Source organism: Musa acuminata, chromosome BXJ3-7, assembly GCF_036884655.1.
Source record: "Musa acuminata AAA Group cultivar baxijiao chromosome BXJ3-7, Cavendish_Baxijiao_AAA, whole genome shotgun sequence".
In the NCBI taxonomy this organism is placed as follows: Eukaryota; Viridiplantae; Streptophyta; class Magnoliopsida; order Zingiberales; family Musaceae; genus Musa; species Musa acuminata.
This window is the reverse complement of record NC_088355.1, coordinates 41,465,308-41,489,152: the sequence shown is the minus strand read 5'-3', so window position 1 is coordinate 41,489,152 and position 23,845 is coordinate 41,465,308. Positions and strand designations below refer to the sequence as shown.

General features: G+C 37.8%; 1 protein-coding gene and 2 long non-coding RNA genes across 13 annotated transcripts; 1 reads left to right on the top strand and 2 right to left on the bottom strand.

Annotated features, from left to right (window-relative positions):
- The first annotated feature begins 744 nt into the window (after nucleotides 1-744).
- LOC135643555 (uncharacterized) lies at nucleotides 745-7,060 on the top strand. Of its 8 annotated transcripts, XR_010498297.1 has the most exons (6): nucleotides 745-845; nucleotides 937-1,024; nucleotides 1,132-5,053; nucleotides 5,192-5,973; nucleotides 6,102-6,290; nucleotides 6,402-7,060. It is a non-coding gene; the product is annotated as an uncharacterized LOC135643555 (long non-coding RNA). The 8 variants fall into 8 exon arrangements; XR_010498293.1 differs by having other exon boundaries at nucleotides 937-5,053; XR_010498296.1 differs by having other exon boundaries at nucleotides 788-1,024.
- A 1,203-nt stretch (nucleotides 7,061-8,263) lies between these two features.
- LOC135643554 (uncharacterized) lies at nucleotides 8,264-14,239 on the bottom strand. Its single transcript, XM_065160644.1, has 4 exons — nucleotides 14,050-14,239; nucleotides 13,870-13,947; nucleotides 9,749-9,941; nucleotides 8,264-8,614 (listed from the first exon to the last, which is right to left on the bottom strand). Exons 2-4 carry the CDS (start codon nucleotides 13,921-13,923, stop codon nucleotides 8,484-8,486), a joined length of 378 nt encoding a protein of 125 aa, XP_065016716.1. The 5' UTR covers nucleotides 13,924-13,947; nucleotides 14,050-14,239; the 3' UTR covers nucleotides 8,264-8,483.
- A 4,082-nt stretch (nucleotides 14,240-18,321) lies between these two features.
- LOC135643503 (uncharacterized) lies at nucleotides 18,322-23,584 on the bottom strand. Of its 4 annotated transcripts, none has more exons than XR_010498279.1 (3): nucleotides 19,887-23,584; nucleotides 19,012-19,334; nucleotides 18,322-18,918 (listed from the first exon to the last, which is right to left on the bottom strand). It is a non-coding gene; the product is annotated as an uncharacterized LOC135643503 (long non-coding RNA). The 4 variants fall into 4 exon arrangements; XR_010498280.1 differs by having other exon boundaries at nucleotides 19,012-19,309; XR_010498281.1 differs by having other exon boundaries at nucleotides 22,086-23,584.
- Between the last annotated feature and the right edge of the window lie 261 nt (nucleotides 23,585-23,845).

Below are 23,845 nucleotides of genomic sequence, written 5' to 3'. Positions count from 1 at the left end.
ATATTTTAAAGGACCAAATGATACATACATACATATATACGTATGTAAAAAATTTAAATTTTATAGAAATATGTATATTAAACTAAAATTTATAAATATAAATATAATCATAATTAATTTTAAAGAGACGTATATATTATTTTACCATTTATATCAGACACCTCTAAGACATAAGGTAAATAAATATACGGTAATCGATACATAGTCGAAGGCTCCTATCTTGTTTTCTTCTGGAAAACAATTGGAGTTCCGATTGGTACTTTAGAACTGCGGATGAGACCACCGCTTAGTACTTCATCTGATTGTTTTATGAGTTATACCAACTTTGACGGAAGCATGCGGTAGGATAATTTCGTTGGATACTTCACTCCTAGCTTCAGTTTGATGTTGTGATCCATGCCTCTGTGTGGCTCCGTCATAATTTTCAATTGAATTTTTGAGATTCAAATTTTTTTTATCAAATTAGGTGAGATTTTAATATAATTGTAGTAATTTACTCGCCGAATATTAAAAAAATTATCTAACATGCCTACTATAACTAAGAAATCAAAACAATATGCGCATTATAAATATAATTTTCTCGTTAATTTATACCAAATTGACAATTCAAAGACTTACTGCGCAACCAAGTCAGCAAAATACTGATTATATGAATTAAATTTAAATCACCGACGCGAGTATCTTCATCATTCAGATCTCGCATCTTAAAGAATTAGTTTGAACGGCTTGGATCTTTTTTGGAGAGGACCCTTACGGTTAGAGGATCGATCGCTCCGTGTCGACGAGGTGGGTCTTCGTCGGGGCGTAGTCTCCGAGGAATTCCCGGGTGGAGGGCTGGACGGAAGGCGGGAAATATTTATGATTTGACTCTTGATTGATCTTGCTCTTCGGGGAAGGGAATCTGATGATGGACGATTGCTTTATGCCTTTTTGCAGAAATCTGATCCAGTTTTGGCCTCTAATTCTGCTCCTCCGAGTGCTTCGACAATTGAGGGTTTTATGGCGGGTGCTTCCTTAGTTCAAGGTTTCGCTGTTCATGAAAGGCCGGGTTTGATTCCTTCTGATCCGAGTAGTTTTGATGCTAATTGCTCTTCTAAGAATCCTATTTTCTGCAATATTGTTCCTTCGCAGATTGGTGTTCTTGGACAAAAGTAAGATCCTAAATTTAGGGGTCTTCTTTGGTGATTTGGTAAAGCTTAATTCAGAAACCGGATTCAGGAGTCATAGTATGGGGCTCATATTTGTTTTAATTTAACAAGTACTTGTTAAAGTACTTTACTGAAAACGGCCAAACACTTTTTTACTGAAGCATGTACAGCAGCTAAAATTAGGTTTTCTTTTACAGTATTTGTTAAAGTACCTTGAAGTCAGCATGTCTTAAATCAGTTCAGATTTAAGATTCAACAAGGACACTGTTTATTAACAGATCATATGTGAATGGTTGACTTGTGGATGCTATTTCTGTAACTGTTTTGGGCATCAAGATAAAAATATTGTGGGAGAAGGCACAGATTCAGGACGGAATGAAAGATCAAAGGCACACATAATTGGACATGTTCTGAGGCTGTCATTGGAAATGATGGTGCCGTTGCTGAGGATCTGATGAATAAGGCAATTGGCAAAGGCATGCAGAACAAAAATCTTCTGTGACTGTTACTGTGAATGGTAGGATTGCTTCTACAGAGTTAATGAGCAAGCTAGTTGGAAATGATGGCACTTGGTGCCGGAAAATAGATTCTAGATTGTCTGATCCTAGTCTTCCAGCCTTGGATGAAGTTATTGAATATCATACTTTTGATCCTGGTGTTCATGAATCTTCTCAGCCTAATTACTCCACGTTTGTTTTTCAACTGAAAACTAATAGGCTACCTGAACTGAGTTTGACCTTTTGCTTCCTGAACTGTTGGATCTAGTACAATCAACAAAGCAAGAACCTGGGTAACATAGTCCATAATGAATGCCTTGAACTAAATGCCCATGTGACATTTATGATATTGCAACATGGTTTAAGTTGGTGATATTTATATAATTTGATTTTATCTGTTCTTAAAATTTTACTCCATTGTGTTGTCGTTAGCTTTGAGTAATGTGTTTCTGGTGACAATCTTCAAAGGGTTGAGCTTTCTGCTGTTTGTTTTTATACTCTTCCTTTTCTCCAAATAATTTTCAAGACGTAAAGATCTGGCAGGACTAACCTATTTTTCTGTTTTTTTTTTTTTTCTGTTTTCATGCATAACCATATGCATAGGAGGCTGGCTAGCTACTAGTGAGACCTGCATTTTTCGATTCATGCTTCGACCTTACTTGATCTATTTCATAGTACTTTGGTGGATGTTTATCCTGCTTATTCCCTGATTTTAGTACAAAATATAATCCTGACTTGTATGTGAATCCAATCCTTGTCAGCCTCTGATATGTTTACGTTACGTGTGAAGTTAGTAGGAAAATACATCAATATCGGAGGACTGTTTTAATACAAAATACAATCAAATTAGGACCAGCTTGAGTTCAGAGTTGACTAGTTTCTCTGAGTCTTTGTTGAGTCATAATTGAATCAATTTTGGTCTTAAAGTTGTTCTTCGGCCTATTATGGGTCTGGTTTGTTTTTGCCATTCACTGGTACCATTCACACTATGGTACTGCTACAGCAAGTGAATAGTAAATATGTTTTTGTACTTTGTCATGATTTGGAAATCAGTTGATAGCAAATTTGCTTATCTTCTACTTTTATTCATAGGCTGAGAATATGCTTGTCATAAATTTAACCGATTGTGGTCTTAAAGTTGTTCTTAGGTATTATAGCAGGTTTGTTTTAGCCATTCTCTGGCACCATTCACACGACAGTACTGCTACTCCAAGTGAATAGTAATCGGTGTACCATATAGTGAATTCTGTGAATTTTTGTTAAAGGAAGATTTTGTCTGGCTGAGTAATTTTCTCTCTAGTGTTGTGCCTCCTCTGCTTCCCCCTTCTCTTTTGATGATTTCTCTTGTTGCTCAGATCCTCTTCTCTTTAATATCTGATTCCCAATTGACATATTGAAACCTGATTTGTTAGATTTGATTCCTGAGATTCTATTACATCTTTTTCCCTTGAATTACTCAGCCTTCTGGATATTCGGTTAACCTACTTCACATTTAACTTGCGTAAATATTCAACATTGTTGATCTTCCTATTTGTCAGCAATTTGTCTTTATATCATGATAATCTCTCTCTACTGCATAGAGGAGCCGTTTCCTTGAAAATGCAAACCTTAGTAAAGCACTAAACTTGATGTTCGTGCTATTGTTGTTGTTTTATTCAGATCATGCCATGTTTTCTAGAGAATATTGGCTTGATTTCAATCCTCCAATATGGTGTTATGTTCTCCGAAGACAAATATATGAACAAGGCATGCCATTAAGTCAGCTATCTTTTCTTGAGAAAGGTGAACCGTCATGTTACAAGATAGTTCCAGAAAGCATTTTTCTAAAAATGAATTTGGTTCTAAAACATTACATACTTCTCAAATGCACTCAGTGTTATATTTTTTAGTTAGATGTACATGAAATTAAGATAATATATTTCTCATTCAGTGTGACTCCTACCTGTGAGGCTTTTATTGTTATAAAATCAATTTATATGGTGTATAACTGTTGTGTGTGTGGGGGTGAGAGAGAGAGAGAGAGAGAGAGAGAGAGAGAGTGTGTGTGTGTTGAGCTAGAAGGCTCTTTATTGGTAGCTTTCTGTCATGAAATTATATTTGCTATGATTTTATGCACTAGATTTGTTTATTGTTCCTTTGGTTTTTACTCTATGCATTTGCTAAAAACGATAGTTCGGTGCATGAGACTCATATCATTAAGAGTACAAAATTGATTTTGGTTGGGTGGTTTGAGAGCTGTAACATCTTTTGAAGTGTTTTGTTTCATATGCATAATTTGTGCAACATTTATACACTGTTACATCAATATCAACTTTTTATTCATACGAGTGTGTAGCTATATATATTATTTCCAATCATAAATTCACATAAGAATGTATTACACTAGTACATGCCGTGAATTCATATAACTGCTGCTAGTGGAATCAAGTCATATCCTCTTTTATTGTAGTTTAACTTTTTCTGGATGATGGCAATTCATGTGTTAATCATGGAGCTCCATTGTTTTTTAAGCCACTTATGGAAACTTGTCAATGAAGACTAATAATTTTCTTGTTATTTGTAATAAGCTCTATTGTTCAGGCAAATTAGAAATTACAAATGATATTTTGCATTACTGAAGGTGACTAGACTTTTCTATGCTTTTGTAAGTTTAGGCAACAAGGATTCCCGTGGTTACCTTGTGTCCACTCAGAGTGGACACCTGTCGCTCACTTCTTTTAGCCTATTATGACACTTTAGAATCTTATTTGCTGCAGCAAGTGCCTTTTTTTCTCTTTGCTAATTTTGCAAAATAAGGTTCTAAACTATGCTTCAAGGTATGCTTTGCCGTGTTGTGTGCTTAAAACATCAACAATATGCTATTGTAACTAAACAAAGGTCATGGCCACTTGAGCTGTCACTTAGAATCTCTTGGCCAAATTTCATGTCTATCTTGCAGCCACTATATTAAATCACTTTCCTGCAAATAAAGCTTCCCTTCCATAAATACCAATCATTCAAGTCTTTTACTTTTGCAAACTAACTTGGGACTGTAGCAGTTGTTTCCTTGTGTTTTCTACTGGTTTCTCTACATCAATTCACCGGAGTAAAGGTTCTGCCCTTTTAAACTGAAATGATGGTCGACAATGTTGGTTTGAAGGTATTGTATCTATGGGTGACTGCTTATATTTTCACCTTCTTGCTTTTCATAAGGAAATTGCAGAATCCTTGGTTTTAGCTTTTTGTTTCTGTTGAGTTATCGGAATATGCAGATACAGCATAAGGAAAGTTGGTGAAGTACACATAAAACCAACGAGTAATAAATGTGTATATTTGGGTCATACACAGGACCAGTTGTTTCCTTGTATATTTCACTCATTACATGAAGTCACCGGATTAAAGTTTTTGTCATTCTAAATTGAAACGAAGGTTAGCAAACGTTGTTTTGAAGGTATAGTATCTATTGGCTGACACTGCTTATATTTCTGCTATCCTGCTCTTGATAAGATAATTTGCAGAATCCTTAGTTTTAGCTACTTATTTGTGTTGTGGTTCTTGGAAATGCAGATGCAACACGAGGAAATTTGGTGAACTCCACCTAAGACCATCAAGTACTAAATGTGTAAATTTGGCTGGAATTATTTTCAAACCAGTGGTCAAGAGGAAGAATTAAACTGGCCGAGCCTCTTCAAGACACAGTTCACAAGAGGTTGGAAAACTCAAACTGCTATCTTAGTCATGACATAGCAGATGATCTCGGCAGTAAATAATAACTAGTATTTACATTGCACTCAAATCTTTCTTTGCTCTTCTTACGCGACGACAATGAAGGGAAGAGAAAAGGAGAAGAAAGCTAGCATCGCCCAAAAGAAAAAAGCTAAGACGAGGAGAACTGGAAGTTGGACCTGATGTTTGAATGACTACAGGTGAAGAGTGGTGTCCACATCTGGTTCGTTGCCAGACACCGGGCGGTGTGAAGTCGTCTGATTGGGCCACAAGCCCATTGACAGTGAGATCTCGAGGGCCTGCAAGTCTGTGTGATCACCATGGTCGTCGAGCCAACACGATGGTGGAGGACCACGGATTGGCCTGGATGGACGAACTAGATCGGGATGGACGAACCACACGGGTTGGGCACACTGAGCATTCGAGTTTGGCCTCTCCCCATGAGAGAATGCCCGCTGCTGTTCCCTTTCTTCTCTCATTTCTTTGAGTCTCTGCAGCTGTCTGAATCTCTCCTGCAACAGAGCAATGGAGGTCGGCTTGTTGTTCTGCCTCCCCATGAGTCGGTAGTGGACTCGGAATGCCAATTCGGAGCAGGTGGAGCTGAGGGAGGCTGAGGTCTACAGGTGAGTTTTGCTTGCTGGTTTGAGTGTGGCCATGTGTATTATTTATAGCAGACGGGTGCATGCTGTGCCTGTGCATTTATTCCATATGATGATGCTGTGCCCTCAGATTGATCCTACATGATGTGCAGGGGAGAGGAGAATCCAGAGAGGGGATGCAAAGTCCAAGAAGGAAAGGGTTTGTGGGCTATCTAAGGAGTTAGGATGGTGGAGGACGCGAGCAGGACCAGAGCCACTTTTCAAAGGCACATAAAAGCGGGAGAGCAGTCCAAGGATGCATGGAGGTTAGCATTTGGATGCGAGCTTGCAGAGAATATAAGGTTATCGTGATGGATTGTCCTCCTATCATACCTTTTTTTTTCTTCTTTCTTGAGCCTAAGAAAGAGAGATTCCAACTCTTGTATGGTTTGCCCTCCTCCTCCTCTCAGCAGATGAATGTGGCTGCTGGACCCAGGATCCAGAATTGAAGTCAGTCGAAGCCATGAATAAAGGACTGGACCCTGGTTGAAAAGCTAGCACAACGTTGCTGTTGTGCATCAGGTTCTTTGTAGTGCATGCTTAGTCCTGGGAATCTGAACCCATAGCAGATCCAATGAGAAAAAGAAAAGTTCCAACTGATGCCATGAAAGGTAATTTTATGAGTGCCAGATGAACCGGGGCCACGATCGGCTGCACACATATGGTTGTTGTTCTCCTCTGCCCGATTCCTTCATTTCGAGTTCATCCCAGGGTTCATGCGGATGGTGCCACTACTTGCTGCAAGCTCAAACTTGCAGCTGCAGGAGGAGGGTGGTTTGAATTTGGTAATGATATGGAAATCAATCAGCATCACCAGGCCTGCTCTGCACTGCACTGCACTGCACTGCACTGCAGCGCAGGAGGGTTTCTTCATGCATCTCCGTGACTGCTAATCCATTCAATGTATATCACCAAAGCAATACTCTGGTTTGTTGTTTTCAATGAATTTGAGTTGCTAGACTTAGCAGAGTCTGATTGCTGATGGGGACAAAATTAGAGGTTGGAAGGGAATGATTATTGGGGTTGATGAATTCCTTCTGGTGGGGTACAAGGCAGGAGGCATGCTGCTTCACTATTTGTGCAGTCTCTCACATCTCCCACTCCCCTTTTGTCTTCGAGTTGCTTGGAAGGGATTGCATGCTATGCTGGTGACTGATGACACACTTGATGCTGCTGTGGTATTTTTTGTCATGCTTTTCTTCTTAGGCTCCCCCTCCCCCTCCCCCTCCTCCTCCCTTATCCCCACCTTACTTTGTTGTCTTGTGGGTTGGCCTTCCCATGGTCCTGAGGTTGCATCATAGCAATCAAGACCCTATGTGAAGACCATCCAAGAGAGTACTACTATCATGATGTGTTGTGCATAACCAAACATCGCTTAAAGATACCAGTGATATGGAGTTTTGTGATGATGCACAAAGGAGAGGGAGGATGTTGACAAAATAGTAAGAAACAAAGCACATAAATATCAACAGAGTGCTGCCATTCGAGGTGGATTACATCGCCACTTGAGATGGGGTTTGATAACACGATTGACGAGTGGAGCCTACACCCAAACTTTCAAAGGTAATGAACCCACCCCACTTCAAAAAGTTTGTGAGCACATCCGAAATCCGCATTTGATTATTTAGTTGAATGTTACATAAGTGATATATCTAAGTTCAGATTTTGTTTTCTTCTTATTTTTTTAAGTCTATGAGTGTGTTATATATATATATTAGCTAATACCTTCTAAAAATTTACATGAGTCACATAGAGGAGTAACATATTAATGCTTCTTTGACTTTTAGGAACACTATCAAGTTTTTTCTCCCTCAGAAAAGAAGAATTAGTTAGTGAAACATTCAAAGGAATTGCACTTCACCCTTCTTTCGTTATCACATATCTCAAATTCATGGCAATCATTAGGTTCTGCCTCATCATCAAACATGTAGTTGACTGCAATACTATCAGACCCCCCAACAGCTAAGCTGAGGCAAATACTCATCAATTTGAATTTTCTTAGTAAATCACCCTTCAATATAATATTTTTTTGTACCATTAAGGTAGGTCTTAATTGACATGGCAATCTGCATGACAACCATTCATTCTTTCCTTCCATATCACGACGCATGATTGCATACATGGACCACAAAATAAAAATATCATGCCGCAACAAGGTTACAATGTGGTCCATTTCATTGACAATCGAGATTGTAACACCATCAGTGGTACCAAGAACTCTATGACTGATGCAATGGTGTGGAACTTGTACTTTATCTTTGTGGATATATCATAGTGAAAGCAACAGAAGTGGATCTTTTGTATAACTATATTTACTCCCACGCTGAGTTTTATCACACAGGAATCTATAGACTGACCAACAAAAAACACCAGCAAACAGTTAAGCACGTAAATACTCATATAATAACGACAAGTACGGACAAACCCTAGACCTAAAACTCTTCATCCCTTACGACAACATGATTAGATAGGGAAGAAATGCTTCGTCTGAGAACTTACGGTTCCAACTTCAAGGAGACAACCCGGGACTGTCTGTTGCGCTTTGCCACTCGAACAAACACCACTGATAGGCACGACGGAGCCCACCATGGCTTACGGACCTCCTGTTCCCCTTTCAGGCATGCAACTGCATTTACAAAGAAGGAACATGTCATTCATTAATGATGGTCATGCATTAAATTTAGGAGGATTTATAGAGAGTCGGTGGTTAGGACTCAAGTTATGGTCATATCACTTGTGATGGTAACTCTTTGCATACCCAACTAATAAATCTAACTGGTCCACAACAAAACACTCGTCTTCAAGGATGAAATTGTCTTGAAACTTCATCTAGTTTATCGATCTCATAATATCACTATTTCATATAACCATCTTTGTATAGAAAAAGACAAGTACATTGAGGGCATATGCTCATCATTCACAAATTCCACAAAGAAGTCAACTTGTATTTGAAGAACACGATGATTGAAGTAGATTGAGTAGAGCATAATATTAGCCTAATTTTGCTACCCTCTTTAAGAAGAAACCATATATGGAGATTCATCATGTAAAAAAAAAATGCCCTGATCAGTCATCTGGTCGATGAGGATGGCATGTGCATGATGATCCTCATAATTCCTTAGAGAGTAGTAATTTCATGTAGGGTTTGTACCATCATGGTGTACCTCCTATGTGGTCACACGTACTAGTTTGATCATGGACAAGGAGGCAAACCACTTGCACACGGTTGTACACACCATCTGTATCATGAAAGGTACTGCTCGGGTTTAGGTGGCTATGGGTTAATCAGACCAGCTCAGGGGATGAACGCTAAATGCCTGTTTCCCAATAGTTATCAATTACAGAATATTCATTCTTATCTATTCTGGTATAGAGTGCTAGTGCAAGCAGAAAAGCCTCAGGATGCAAGATATAAAAAATGGTTACAAATTGATTTCTTGAAGATGGTGCTTTTTAGACAATGAACGATATTCACAGAAATGACAATTCTATATGAATTTGAACATCTTACTGAATAATAAAATTCTATGCAGATTGAACAATTATGAGAACTTAATTTATATTGGCTTTGGTTATGACATTTCTTGCTTTTGTAAGGTCTGTTTGATAAACGATTATATTCACCAGTAAAAGCTTAAAGACAAGCCAATATGTGGATGAGATGAATCTTGAAGCTTTAATAAACCAGTTAAGTGAGCATCAGTCAAGCGGGCATTTGATAGTTCAAAACTCATTAACATAATAGGGGAAGGAATAGAACCTTTTATGCGTCTTAGCTCCTTGCAAAGTGTAATAAAGTCACCCCACTTCATGTGGCACCGCCTTATAAAGCGCAGAATTTGCTCTGTTGTAAACATTGATAGACTTTCTAAATACTCCCCATTGACACCGTTTTCCTCGAAAACTTGGCGGTAACTCCCAAGATTTATCTCTTCCAGCCACAAACCAACATCCTGAGATCATATACTTGGTATCAAGTGAAATAAACATATATAATGGCTCAACTTCTACTCATTAAATATTTATTCTCAGCAATTTTACTATTATTACCAAAGTTCAACAAGCAGACTTCTATGTATACACACTCGCAAGGGAGTGTTTTAACACAAACAGTTCAAAGGGAACTACTGGATTTCTGTGCATGTGGTAAAACCATAATCGTACATTTAAATCAATTGCCTGGAACCAGGAATGTGCAATTATCGGAATTCATGACCACATAAAAATAACAGTTTAAATGAAGATGTAATCCTGGGGGCACAATAATGGGAAAAGGAAAGACCAGATACATCACAAGTAGCACTGTTTTCTCATACATAGTCAACTTCAGAGAATTTTTCCTAGAGAAATAATATAAGATTTTTATTCGGGATTAAGTAGCAAGGGAGCATTAAGAAGCAGGGTATTGAATAAAACAAAATCTCCTTGCTTAATCTCAAAATTCAGATGTGCAAAACATGGCAAGGTATCAGCTTATTTCAAGGATTTAACTCTCGGAATGCTTCTCCTGTATCAGGTGAAAAGAGGGTATTGATTTTCTTTCAAGGATATGTCTAAACCAATTTTAGGTCATGTTTCAGACTAAATTGGCTAATTCAGTTCAGAGACTAACTGAACCCAGAACAGATCTTCAACAAAATGCACTGACTTGCCCCCCTCTTGATCTTTTTAGGCTTCTTTCAGTTTAACAGCAATCACATCTTTCTTGCCAAGCGGAAGTAGGTGGTGGCAAGGGAGAGTGAGTCAGTGGTTGATCGGTGACTCAGTCAATTTATCCAGTGCTTCCACCACTCATACAGGATCCAGTTCTCTCCTTCATACCCTTGCTCTGCTCCCTCATTTTGTTTTAGTGGCTTTCATTCTGTCGCCCAGTTAAGCATGTCAGATTACTGACTCATGATAGTATGATATATCATGCCATTTGCCAGACAAAACAGGGGATGCCAAGGTACTTGGAACATCTTTTTGATGGATACTCAGAAAATCCACTGGTCCAGCCAATGTAGCAGAACCTTATAAATAAGAAAGGATGCAAATTTCGTGCAAAATTTTTGGGGAATTTTCATCTATGTATTTGACTTGAAGACTATTTCCCTCCAAACAGCCACCATGTCTAATGATTCTAACAGGTATAGGATTTCTTGTATCAAATACGTAAAGAATAATATGAAGAAAATTCAAGAGAGCTGATTCTAGGTCATTCCACCAAATACCACATGCTCAGAAGCATATTAAGGTATGCCAAATATTTAGTTTTCACGGGCCTTATGTGATGCACTTGTATGACTGCATATACATATGCAGCGGAATAGACTCCTTTTCTAAGCTATAAATACTCTAAATAGCACATCCAACTTTTTTTATTTTATGGGATATGAGAGGTTTGCCAAAGCTAGGCAGTACACAACCAAAATGCCATAAGCCCTGGCCTCCAAAACATTTGCTCCTTAAAGCAGCCAGAATCACCAACTGGAATATCTCAGAAACCGTAAAATAATATTGAAACTAACTTGATTGCCAATGGTTGCATGAAACTTGCGATTGAGATATCATATCACCACCATTCCATTAAAACCACCTCATAAATAGTTTGAAGAAAAATTAAACTAAGAATACCTTCTTTCTACAGCTATGAAAGAATAAACTCCAAGAATCTCTCATTCCCAACCTCTAACAGTCTTAAGTAATTTTCATCATACAGATATTACATCGTAAACTTAGTCTGCCACGTTGATAAAAGGAGGTATAAATAAATGTTTAATCACCCATACACCTCTTTTATAACATGACTAACAGGTGCTAGTAGAACCATTTTCACTTGCATTAGGACTAAAAGTTGGACTAGCATTGATATAGTCTAGTTTGTCACCGGTATCTTACAAATTACCTTCTCAAATAAAAGAGAAAACGGAACAGAACAACATGGATATTGATCTATGTAATTTGGGTGGAGGTATGGCTATGAAGAGCCAAGTTGCTTACATAAAAAAGTCTATGTGGGGCTTATACATAGGCCTTTTAAAATGCCAAGTTGTCTTAACTGATTGATACAATGCATATCAAAAACATGGATATGAAAGGAGATGATGGAATGTAATACAAGAAAAAAGAAGGATGAATTACCAGTTACCTCTTTCAATGGATTTAGATGATGTAATAATAATGTCACTACAGGATTAGTGGCCTCCAAATTCTCCTACTTCCTTCCTATGCCTCTTTAAGCAATCTGTAGGCATGCTAGAATGGTGTGACTGTGACAGCCATAGATCCAGTAAAGTCACTTGCTTTAAAACAAGATACTCAATGACACACAACAATGTTTCATCTGTTTTGAGCAGAAAGTCAAACAATACAACACTTAATACCCTAAAATTACACAAAAATGACCAATTCCTTAACTACTGCTTCCGTTTACCAAAATTGCTAGCACTAACAAAATCATGATCCTTTTGAAACTCTCCCACAAATATATCAATTCCCATACTTTCTTATACTTGTAGCATCCTAGTTGTCATGTTATCTCTAATGGTCAAAACTCTTTTTTTCCTTTTTTGCTGTCATTACCTGTAGCAGCATTGGACTCTCTGCCAATAATTCACAGATTTACAATTCATTTTCATGGATTCCTGGGGAGCCCACCTTAAAGAGGGCAATTGTTTTTGGAGCAGGTACTATGGTTGGTAAAAATCTTGGCCTTTGATACTCTGATGATTATCCTTTTTGCACAGGGACTTCAGCAAAGGATGTTGGGGTCTATTTTGATGGCTAAGGCATAAGCATTGAAGGAAGACATTGTTGGGATGTGCATATATCTAATCTTATCATCGGACTATCCTAATATTATTGCCATTCAAAAATAAACCAGAGAATTGCTACTATGTTTTTAAGAATGTTTACATTTCTTTGATTCTTTTCATCTTTTGTGATGTACGAAGTACAGAATACTCTGATACTTGTAAGAAGGCCAATCAGATTGCTGAGTTTGTTTGCCAAATATGGGGATTCACTGGGTCATACTGGCATTCAGGAAAATATGTTTCTGCCTTGAATTTTCCCTTTCTTAAGTTCTAATATGTCCAAAAATAGATTAAATTTTCTTGGTGATTGAATAGAAAAGTTCCTCTTTTCTCTGGCATTGAGTTACTATATATTTTTTTTCTTTTATCAGACGCGTTGTAAGAACACAAGTTGCCAACGGAACTTTTTGGCATTATAATTCCAGGGAATAACTTCTTCTTCTTCTTAGGCTAACTGGACTAAAAGGCCCACCAACATTTTCTTTCATATTTTTCTCCCTGAAATATATGAATTTTTTGCTATATCCTATGTGTTGATGGGAATTTTCCTTTATATACTTCCAGCATTAACGCATAGACTCAGAGCTGGTGCCCGGTTCATGATTAAGAGACCCATATGTCCATGGAACACCAGCGAGTTATGTACAAGTATTTTAACTCTAATCATGCAGTTCAAACCCATATGTTCCTGATCAAATAACCGTCCATCTTCTTCATTAACCCACATACCCAATTAATTAGCTAGGTTGGCAACCAAGCAAAAGAAAAACTACATGGATTAGTTCAATTCCAGTCGGGCATCTTGAAATTAAAGTTCTGATCTTAATTAGGGCACAACTGAATTTCCCCTATATTTTACCTAAAACAACTTTCCTGGCACCAGCTGTTCCACGGAACAGAATTTTACAATACATTGAAGACCTAGCTAAGCTTGAAACTTTGAGTTCATGTGATTATACGCCCAATGGACATAGAAACATTCAGTATGCATAAAGAGACAAGTAATCCTTCACAAAGTCGAAAATTTTATTTCCCATCATGAGATTCACACTGCAACCAAGACGCTATGTTGATCAAAACATACCTCGACAGTCCAAATAAAGAAATCCAACGGCTCGGGAGACCGCCCCTTGCTCATCGCCCTCTTCCGCGCAAAGAAACCCTATAATTCCAAGTTCCAACGCTCGCATCGAGTCACGATGACTTCCACTCGCATTCAATTCGAAAAAATTTGGACAACACAAAAGGATTCTCAAAAGATTACCGTCTCGTAGTCTTGGAATAGCACCAAAAGGCAACCTAAGAAGGCAGATCGGCCTGGCAAGATCTCCTTGGCTCTGGAGGCTCCAGAATTGGGTATTTCAGTGTCAAATCTCTGACGAGATCCCCAATTAGAACACTCTCGGCTTCCAATATCTTCGTCTCGTCTCCAAAGATGCGGAGACAGAGGTGACGTTGGTAGGCCGACTTCACTCGGTATCCATTGTGTGAGTGATGGTTATTTTTTTCTTTTTCTTTATTTTCTTCTTACGATCGATTAATTAATTCTCAAAAAGCACCTCTATTTTTTAAAGCAAAACTTAGTTTCTCTTATTAAAAAGTATCTAATCATATCACATTCTTGATTAAATTAATTTTTAAAATTTTTATAGATATATCTGAATTGATTAGTGGTAAAAAATATATTAATGATCGACGATCATCCGATAGTTACGTGCCACGTGGAAACTATTGTAGAAGAAAAAATATCCAAGTTATCTCCCTCCCGTTTGCCTACATAGACAAATAGGCCGCTTAGGGCTATCTTCACCCTCTCATCCACGTGGACAAAACGTGAAGAGAGGGACATTTGAGCGGTTACATGTTGTCCCCTCTAAGGTCAGATCAGGTATAAAAGTTACTCTTCGACACTATACTAGGAGGCTTGGCTTCCAGGAAAAACACATACCCAAAAGGGACATCGGTAACTAACTTAAGTGTCGGAGGGATCATGTCAAAAATTTTCTCTCGATATTAATCTTAGTGTAGGTGACACCTCAAGAGCTTGACACTTTCACCTCAAAGCCACTTCGGTTACCACCTCATACACTCCTACACCCTCAGGTTTGTACCACGTCGAGTTTATTCAAACGTCAACGATGATTTTCCCTAACCATTTTTTGTGCTAGAAGGAGGGTATAATGTCGTAGGAACGTCCACTCGTCAATCCTCCCAACGAACGCTTTAACGAGGAGGTCATATCTCCGATCTATAGCACTTTTACTTAAAGAGGACAGCTTTGATCCATCCTTCCCTCATGTGGACACATCAACTTCGGCGCAAGCGCTAATGCGATACTAACTTCTGTTCAATGACCCAGAACTTTTGCCCTCAGAGACGACCTCAAGCCACCTACTTGTCTTTACTAAGGCATTCCTGAGCCTCACCTAGTAGGTGTAGATGCTAATAACTATGATGCAAACTATCGCCCCGCTTCTATCTCAGCTTGCCCAACTTGAGGCAGAAGGGTAAGATGATCGACGACTAGTTTTTCGTAGAAGTAACACAAGATGAGGGACTCGAAGACCAACTAGCCTTGTTGGAACCAGGGCAAGGTGGAGAACGCTCCTAAAAAGGTCATGGGGGTGAGGCTGAAAGCTTCCCATCAGGCTTTGAGGACTGGGGTTTCTGAAGGCTTAGATAGAAGACTAAATCCCACATATAGAGGGAGGGGATTTATAAGGAGGATGCTGATCTCTCTCCTCCTACGATCAAGAATTGTATCCCTTTGTGGTAACTCTTAAGAGACATCAATAGTAAGAGGATCTAAAATCCGTCAAGGTAGAGGGATGACTTGAAGTTCATCACAGCAGAAGGAGAACTTGAAACCCACCAGGATGGGAGGATAACTCAAAATCCACTATGGCAGACGAAGGACTTGAAACCCACTTTGGCAAGAGGAGGACTGTAAATTTATCACTATGAAGGGAGGACTTGAAGATTGCCATGGTAGGAGGACTCGAAATCTACCATAGTGAGAGGAGTCAAAATTCACCATGGCAAAGGAAGGACTCAAAGCTCACCATGGTGGATGAAGGATTTAAAATCTGCTACGGTGGAGGCATAGGGTAAAATGTGCTTGAGATGTATGAGTTGAAAAAACTTAGTCCATACCGAGAGAAATCCGCTATAATGGAGGTACATGGGAAAATATATCCGAGATGTGAGAAAAATACAACCCGCACTAAGAGAAATCGGCTATGACTAAGGCACATAATAAAATATGCCCGAAACGTGTGAGTTGGGAAACCCCAACTCATGCTAAGAGAAATCTACTATGGTGGAAGCGTAGGAAGAGACGTGTTTGAGGTGTGTGAGTTGAGAAATCTCGACCCGTGCTTAAGAGAAATTTATTACGGTAGAAGCACAAGACGAGATGTGCCCGAGGCATATGAGTCGACCTGAGGTGCATGAGTTAGTAAAAGTTGACTCGTGCTAAGAGAAATCTGCTATGGTGAAAACAAAGGCGAGATGTGTCCGAGGACTGAGTCGAGAAAACTCACCCATGCTAAAAGAAATTCATTAGAACAAGTATAACACGAAATGTGCCCAAGGCATATGAGTCGAAAAAACTCAACCCACACTAATGGAAATTTGTTATCGCAGAGGCACAAGAAATTTGCTATGGCAGAGGCGCAAGGTAAATTGTGCTCGAGATATGTGAGTCGAGAAAACCCAACCCACGCCAATAGAAATCTACTATAATGAAAGAACATGGCAAAATGTGCCTCAAGTGTGTGAGTTGGGGAAAGCTGACTTGCACTAAGAGAAATCTACCATGGTAGAAACATATGACAAAATATGCCCAAGGTGTATGAGTTGGGAAAACTCAACTTGCACTAAGAGAAATCCACTATGACAAAAGCATAGAGCATGTGCCCGAGGCATGTGAGTCGAGAAAATTTGACCCGCATCAAGAGAAATCCGTTATGATATAAGTACAGGGCAAGATATGCTCGAGGTGTATAAGTCGAGAAAACTCAACATATGCCGAGAGAAATCTTCAATGGCGACATAGGGTGAAATGTGCCCAAGGCATTAGAGTCGGGGAAACCCAACATACACTAAGGGAAATCTGCTACAGTAACTCAGGACAAAATGTGCTCGAGGCGTATGAGAAAAGAAAACTCGACCCTTGCCCAACCAATGTGTGTCCTTTTAGTGTCATGAAGAGGTTGGCAATAGGCATATCAGATGAATTAAACACTACAGTCTAGGCCCCCCTAATAAGAGTCTCGAAGCACGCTTTGGGGGAGACAAATAATAAGGAATATATTAATACCCAACCATCATCCGAAAGATAGGCACCTTGTGAAGGTTATTATGGAAGGAAAAAGATCCAAGTCACCCCCTACCTATTTGCCCACGTGGACAAAAGTCTAAGATAGGTTGTTCAGGGCTACCTCCCCCCTATTGCCCATGTGGACAAAATGCCAAGAGGGGGACGTTGGAGTGGTTACATATTGTCCTCTCAAAGCTTAGGTATAAAAGGTAATCCTCGGAACTATGACGTGAGGGCTTGGCTTTCGAGAAAAACCTATACTCAAAAATGACCTCGGTGACTAACTTAAGTGTTAGAGGGATCGGGTCAAGAAATTTCCCATAATATCGGTCTTAGTATAAGTGGTGTCTTGCAAGCTCGACACTTTCACTTGGGAAGTCACTTCAATCACCACCTCAAATACTTCTATACCCTCGGGTTTGAACCACGTTAGGTTAACTCAAACGTTGATGATGATTTTTCGTAACAATTAGTATATTATTATATAAATAATAGGTCCCATATTGGTATGATATAATAATTTTTTTTAAAAAAATAAAAATTTAAAAAATAACTATAAAATATAATTCAAAAATTTTAATCGATGTATTTTTTATCATCACTACTATATTCATTCTACCTACTATCCTAAATTAATCACTTTCTCCCTAATTAATTTATAAAATTCCTAAATATTGTTCATCAATTTTCTAGTCGATGCTCAGTTGTTCTAATAGCTTCATCAATGAACAGAAGTCGAATATATAAATCATAGGCATACATGTTTGTACATTGTTTTTTTTTCACTAAGGATTTTGCATAGTTTATTTGATTCTAAAATTATATATATACCTTTTCTAATGATATGAAACATGATCCTTTAAATAGGAAGAGGCTGCAAGCATTTGGTCAAACACATATTTCCAAATGAGAAGTAATTACGAAAATTAAGAATAAAAATAATTATTGTAACTTTTTTCTTGTTTGAAAAGCCACCTTAGTGATCTTGAACATGACACAAAATGAGTTTGTCCATAAGAAACTGTCCAAGTTAGACAAGCCCAAACTGATATATTAACCAATATTATGCTCAAGATATTAGGGATGTTTTAAGATATATATATATATATATATATATATATATATATTAACTCAAACAAACTAATATACTTTAATCTTAACACTTGACAGAGATGCTAAGATATATTAAAAATTTCCACACTTTCCAAGGACATATGTAAAAGCATAACTTCTTTCATGCATGGATCAGACACAGCAGAGTGGAACAAATAGAAGCCCACAATAATGTTGAACTGACTGCATGTTTCAGTCGTGAAAAGCAGCGATGTCGAACAGAGTCCAGCCATTGGCTACATCCAAAGAAAACTTCATCCATGAATTCGACAAGGTATGCATGGCTCAGTGCATTATTGCAGTCTCACAAACTGTCTACTTCTCCACGGTAGATATTGAGCCTGGGCGACCCACTAAGAGCTGCAAGTGCACGCTGTCGTTCTTGCTGTCCTTGATGTTCCTGGTGGTGGTGATACTGTTGATCATGAAAGCTGCACCAACTGCTGACCATGGAGTCACAACCAGCACAAGGATGGATTGCTGTATCGTTGTTAGCTCATGAACCGTCGAATTCTTTTAAGGAGATTCCTTCTGTTTGGCCAGTCTTGCAGAAAGAAACGAGAAAGATTTCTGCATATAAGAACAGATCTCTTACATGACACTTGAACCATCTGCATCTTCGATGGGGCCTGACATGATGCATAACATGTCTTCTTCTCCTAATCCTGTTGTATTGGTTCGTCTCTTGATGTCGGATATCTGAAGCATGATATCGATAATGAGAAAACAAAGAGCTCTAGCAAAAGCATGAGAGGGTCGGAAGATAATTATACTCTTGAAACGATGTCTTACCAGCTGCCAGTTACTTTTAGGACTTCCAGATTCCAACTTGTATAGTTCCAAAGCAGAAGCCTCCCTCCCTGCAAGAAGCCCTCCTTTAATCCTCATTGCAAGTTTTTCACCACAAAACTTAGTTTGAAGAACTCATTTTCATGTCCCATCCCTGTGCTGAAGATTCGAGAACAAGCAAAGCTTTCATACTTGCAGCAAACTATTGGCAGCTTGATTTAGAGCAGACCCTCCGAAGTATTTACTTATTAATTCCATAGATCACCACCATACTTGTTTCTTAACAAACAGAGCATTCTTCCTGAATCAACAAGAACTTCGACCAGCTTAAACCACAAAACAAACAGAAAAAAAGTAAGTTTGGTTATCTTACAATTTTGTTTAGGAAATAAGTACGTACAGACATATACATTGCTAATAAAAGCCTTAAGCGTTTATCCCTTTTTAAACAAACATGTAGAGCAATATAAGCATTTGTAAATTGCTGAAAAATCCATGACAAACATTCTCTAGCTAACTGAAGAGTATTTGAATTTTGAAGCACCATGGTCCTTCTTGATCTTTGCCTCTCATGTGCTCATGAGACTAATTCTGTTGTAATGCCAGCAAAGGATGCAGAACTATCTATTATTTACCTTTCTAAGAAAGTTTGAATTGTGAGAAAAAAAATCTCTTAGCACTTGCAAAAGATTAGTAAGAGCTTTCTCACATCTGATCAATTGATGCAAAAAGGTTTCTTGTTTGGGTCAGCAACTCCTAGGGAGAAATTTGATGACCTCCAATGCTGATTCTTATTGCTTAGTGTTTTCATATTATGTTATATGCCTCGAATGAATAACTAGACTAAAAGCAATGGATACTACACCCATGGGACTTACATAAACAACTGGTGATCCCATTGGCAAAGGGGACATCCAAGAGCATTTGAGGTACTGGAAGCTTGTCATGGGTGGCAAGCATAAATAACTTATATAAGAATCTCAGTTTCCAAGTAATCAAGATAAGCAAACTTGATCTTTATCCAAAAATGTTCCAAGCCCCAATAGTGAACTTTTGTGCTAGTGCAAAATGATGAGGTACACTTCAACCATCTTTTCCAATAAGTTGTTATTTCTGATCTGTTACACAAAAATCTCTATGCAAGCTTATGAGTTATGACTATTCAAAATAAGTTTTTAACAACATACATGAAGGAATTATGAAAGGAAACATCCATCAGAAACAGGATAATGTAAATAATTAAGTCAAGGTTACTGCTAAACAGTATCAATATAATATTATGCACATATGATGCATATGGTAACAGATCTTGAATTGTTTTACCTGGATTTATCTAATGTCTTTTATCAACTGGAAAGTTTATATCAATGATGACGAATTGATATCAAGTTTATAACCAAAAAAAAAGAAAGAAAATTGGATCATCATGAATAAAAATCTGCATATGCATCATCAGCTACTCAACACAAACACGGATGATCAGATAACTAAGTTCATGAATATGTACGTCAATCAGCACTCATGTCCCATATTGTTTTGCCTGGTTGAGACAGTGTTTACCAAGAAAATTGATTATTCTGGGTCATGGTATGCATGTAGGGGTACACAATTTTGCTTGATCAGTAGTGTATAGGGATAAGGTTAGCTGCTTTGCCATTGTGGATTATGATATGCATACTGTTCAACTCCAATAAAAAGAATGGGTACTACATTAGTTAAGATATTTTGGTCTTTCCAAGTCATTAGGTTTGAGTTTATTGGCTCCAAAAACAATCATGGTGAAAGACTTAAAATATCTAAATCTATTAATCTTTTATAATATTAATATTTTTGAAGTTCTCAGTTTTCCTTGAATGAATGCTAGCATAGGAATATCATCAGTTTATATCTGCAAAATATAATAATGTGATTGGGTCCTTAGTCACATAATGCAATTAACCAAATACCTAATATGTTTTTGTGGGTCTTCCTTTGGTTTATATCCATACAAACTAATAATAATATTGGATCCCCAATTACGATGGCCTCGATCAAATAACTGCAACAGTCAGGAGAACATAAAGAAGTAGGACACAGGAAAGAATGAAAACATATACTTTAACTTACTGCATCTGAGAAAATTTTTATTTTGTCAGGTTTATAAAAAAATTACAGTTGCAAGTTATTCTAAGTGCGAGTAGAGAAACAAAGGGATAATAGTCACAGATCCAATATCCAATATGTATGCAATAAGAATGTATGTGTATCAGCATCTGGAACATCACCAACATACATAACTGCATGAGTATTTAAGTTACACATTACATGTATGTATATATAACATATGTTATACAACAGTGACGACAATCAATAGAGCTCTACAATGGGTTTTTAATGAGCAAATCTGATAAATGCATCTTTGGTGCATTATGGTTATGATCATAATCAGGCAATATGGAACATGCAAGTAATATGAAACTAAAGCTAAGCTCACCTATATTAATGTCCATCACATAATAAATCAGATTGAATGAAAAGTAGCTAACAAATTGCTATCAAGCAAGCAACGTTGTTATTAAGTTAAATTAACACCATCTAGAGTAACTTACACTAAATATAATCTTATGTGGACTCATGTTGTGAGCTCAAGAACCTAAAAAGACTAGACCAAGTCTTGATAATTAGTAAATATTCTTCTGTAAAGGCAAATGGATTTGCCATATCATTTTATGGTAAGTTTTTGTAACAACTAAAGGTGCTTCTATATGCAATTTTTTTTTCTCAGTTGACAAAAATGTAACTACTCAAATTTACTTACAGAAGTAACACACCTAGAGTCAAAGAAAGAGCCAACTAAAGCTTGAGCAAGTGAGCATGACCCATTGAAGTAAAAATTTATTAGTAATACTAGAAATTAAATCTAAAAGTAACAAAGAGCTGGATATACACTTTGCATTTTGACTTGATACATTGTATAAAGCTAGGAACAGAATAACAATGTCATTGAGCCCCTAAGATCATAACATCACAGGGTTCATCAGATCCGTTTTTTAAGTGGATTGATCAATATTTGATCATAGACCTGAATATACACTTACCGTAGTCTAGAATTGAATTAATCTATCTTGGATGGTCACAAACGATTGAATTATAAAGGCTTAAGACACTTGCACTCGATACAATGGGTCTTCTGCAAAGTTAATCAGACATTCTGCTGCATAGTCTCTCACCTCATCCAGCTCACCACTCAAGAGATCAATAAGAACAGGAATTGCACCAGCTGATAAGATGGTATCCCTGTTTGCTGCATAATAGTTTAGTCATGTAGTAGCACGAGATGGCTTCTCCCTAAGATCACCATATGTATTCTGGGAAAGCTCAACCAGAACTGGAATTACACCCAATTCTTTGAAAACAGAAATGGACTGTACCTTGAAAGATCCCACAGAACATATGAAGCTGCAGCGTTTGCCTTCTCGGCATCAGCCTCAAGAATCCTCACCATCTCTTCTGATACATCACAGCATTCTCCTCTCTAGAGCCGATACACAAAAAACATATTCAGCAATTTCTTTTCCAAGGGGTTCAGGTCCTTTGTGCAGCTCCACATACAACAGGATTGCACCAGCTTGAGCTACAGGTCTGAGGTAGTAAACAAGACTAGAAATTATCATGAGAGCATTACTGAGGAATTACCCTCCTTTATTAATGAAACAAGCACAGGTATGACCCCGAATCAACAAACATATGCCTGACTCTCCTGAAAATCCCAAAAAAACACCCAACTGCTTGGGCAGCTCAGTTTCTCGAAATAACCAGCTTCAACAAATCTAAGGCAACCAAAACCAATAATTACCGGCCCCACTTCTTTCAAAACAGCCAACACACTATCATCAGTGCGTCTAGACAATAAATTCAAACACTCTAGCTTCTGAAACCCTTTTTTGGACATTGAAGCAGTTCAAATAGAGAAGTTGCTCCCACTTGGTATGGTCCCAGTCGATACCTGCATCATTTCTAATCATCACGTCCAACCCATCACAGTAACCAACTCAATAAGGAAGGTGGTAGTTTTTGGTAGAAAAATACCAACTTTTCGGGTGAAATAGAGATTGCAACCAACTAGCAATCAAGAGATACGAACAAACAAATAAAGGGTTTTCTTTCAGAAGTAGAAAGAAGATTCTAGGGTTTTGAACAAGAAAAATGATCCAATCACCGACACATAGAGAATATGCCAAACCTAGATTTCTGATTTAAATGCCGGAGATTGAGACAACCGGCGAATTTTCTATAAATTCTTCGATCCAAAACGATCAAACTGATGAAACTTCAGCATCAGCCATAAAGAAGCCCAAATTAGTTTACCAAGAGCTCATCCTTTGCAATTCTAGGGTTAATGATCCTTTCTTACCGACCTTTTGTCGAAGGGTAAGCCCACGAATTGAGCGGTCTCAATACGCCTAGTAAGGATGGATTGACACAGATTTCTTCCTGATGTAGAAGATGAGTCGAATTCGACGAGAACTTCTCGTGCTTCAGTACGACGTGCCCGCAAGTGCAGAGATAGCTCGAACGAGATTAAAATGGAATTTATATTTAGCAGATTACGAATATATCATTTGATGGTTAAATGGAAAATATTATAATGTTTAGCTAATATTATATTTTTATATTCGATATATTAATTTGTTTCATGAACAAATATTAATCATAATTAGAAGTAGATAAAATGAGTTAATGAGAGAGGAAATATCTGCGAAAGATCAGATTACTTATTAAGTGAATATAAAATAAACTATTTCGATATATATATATATATATATATATATTATTGGACAAATTCCCAAAATATCTG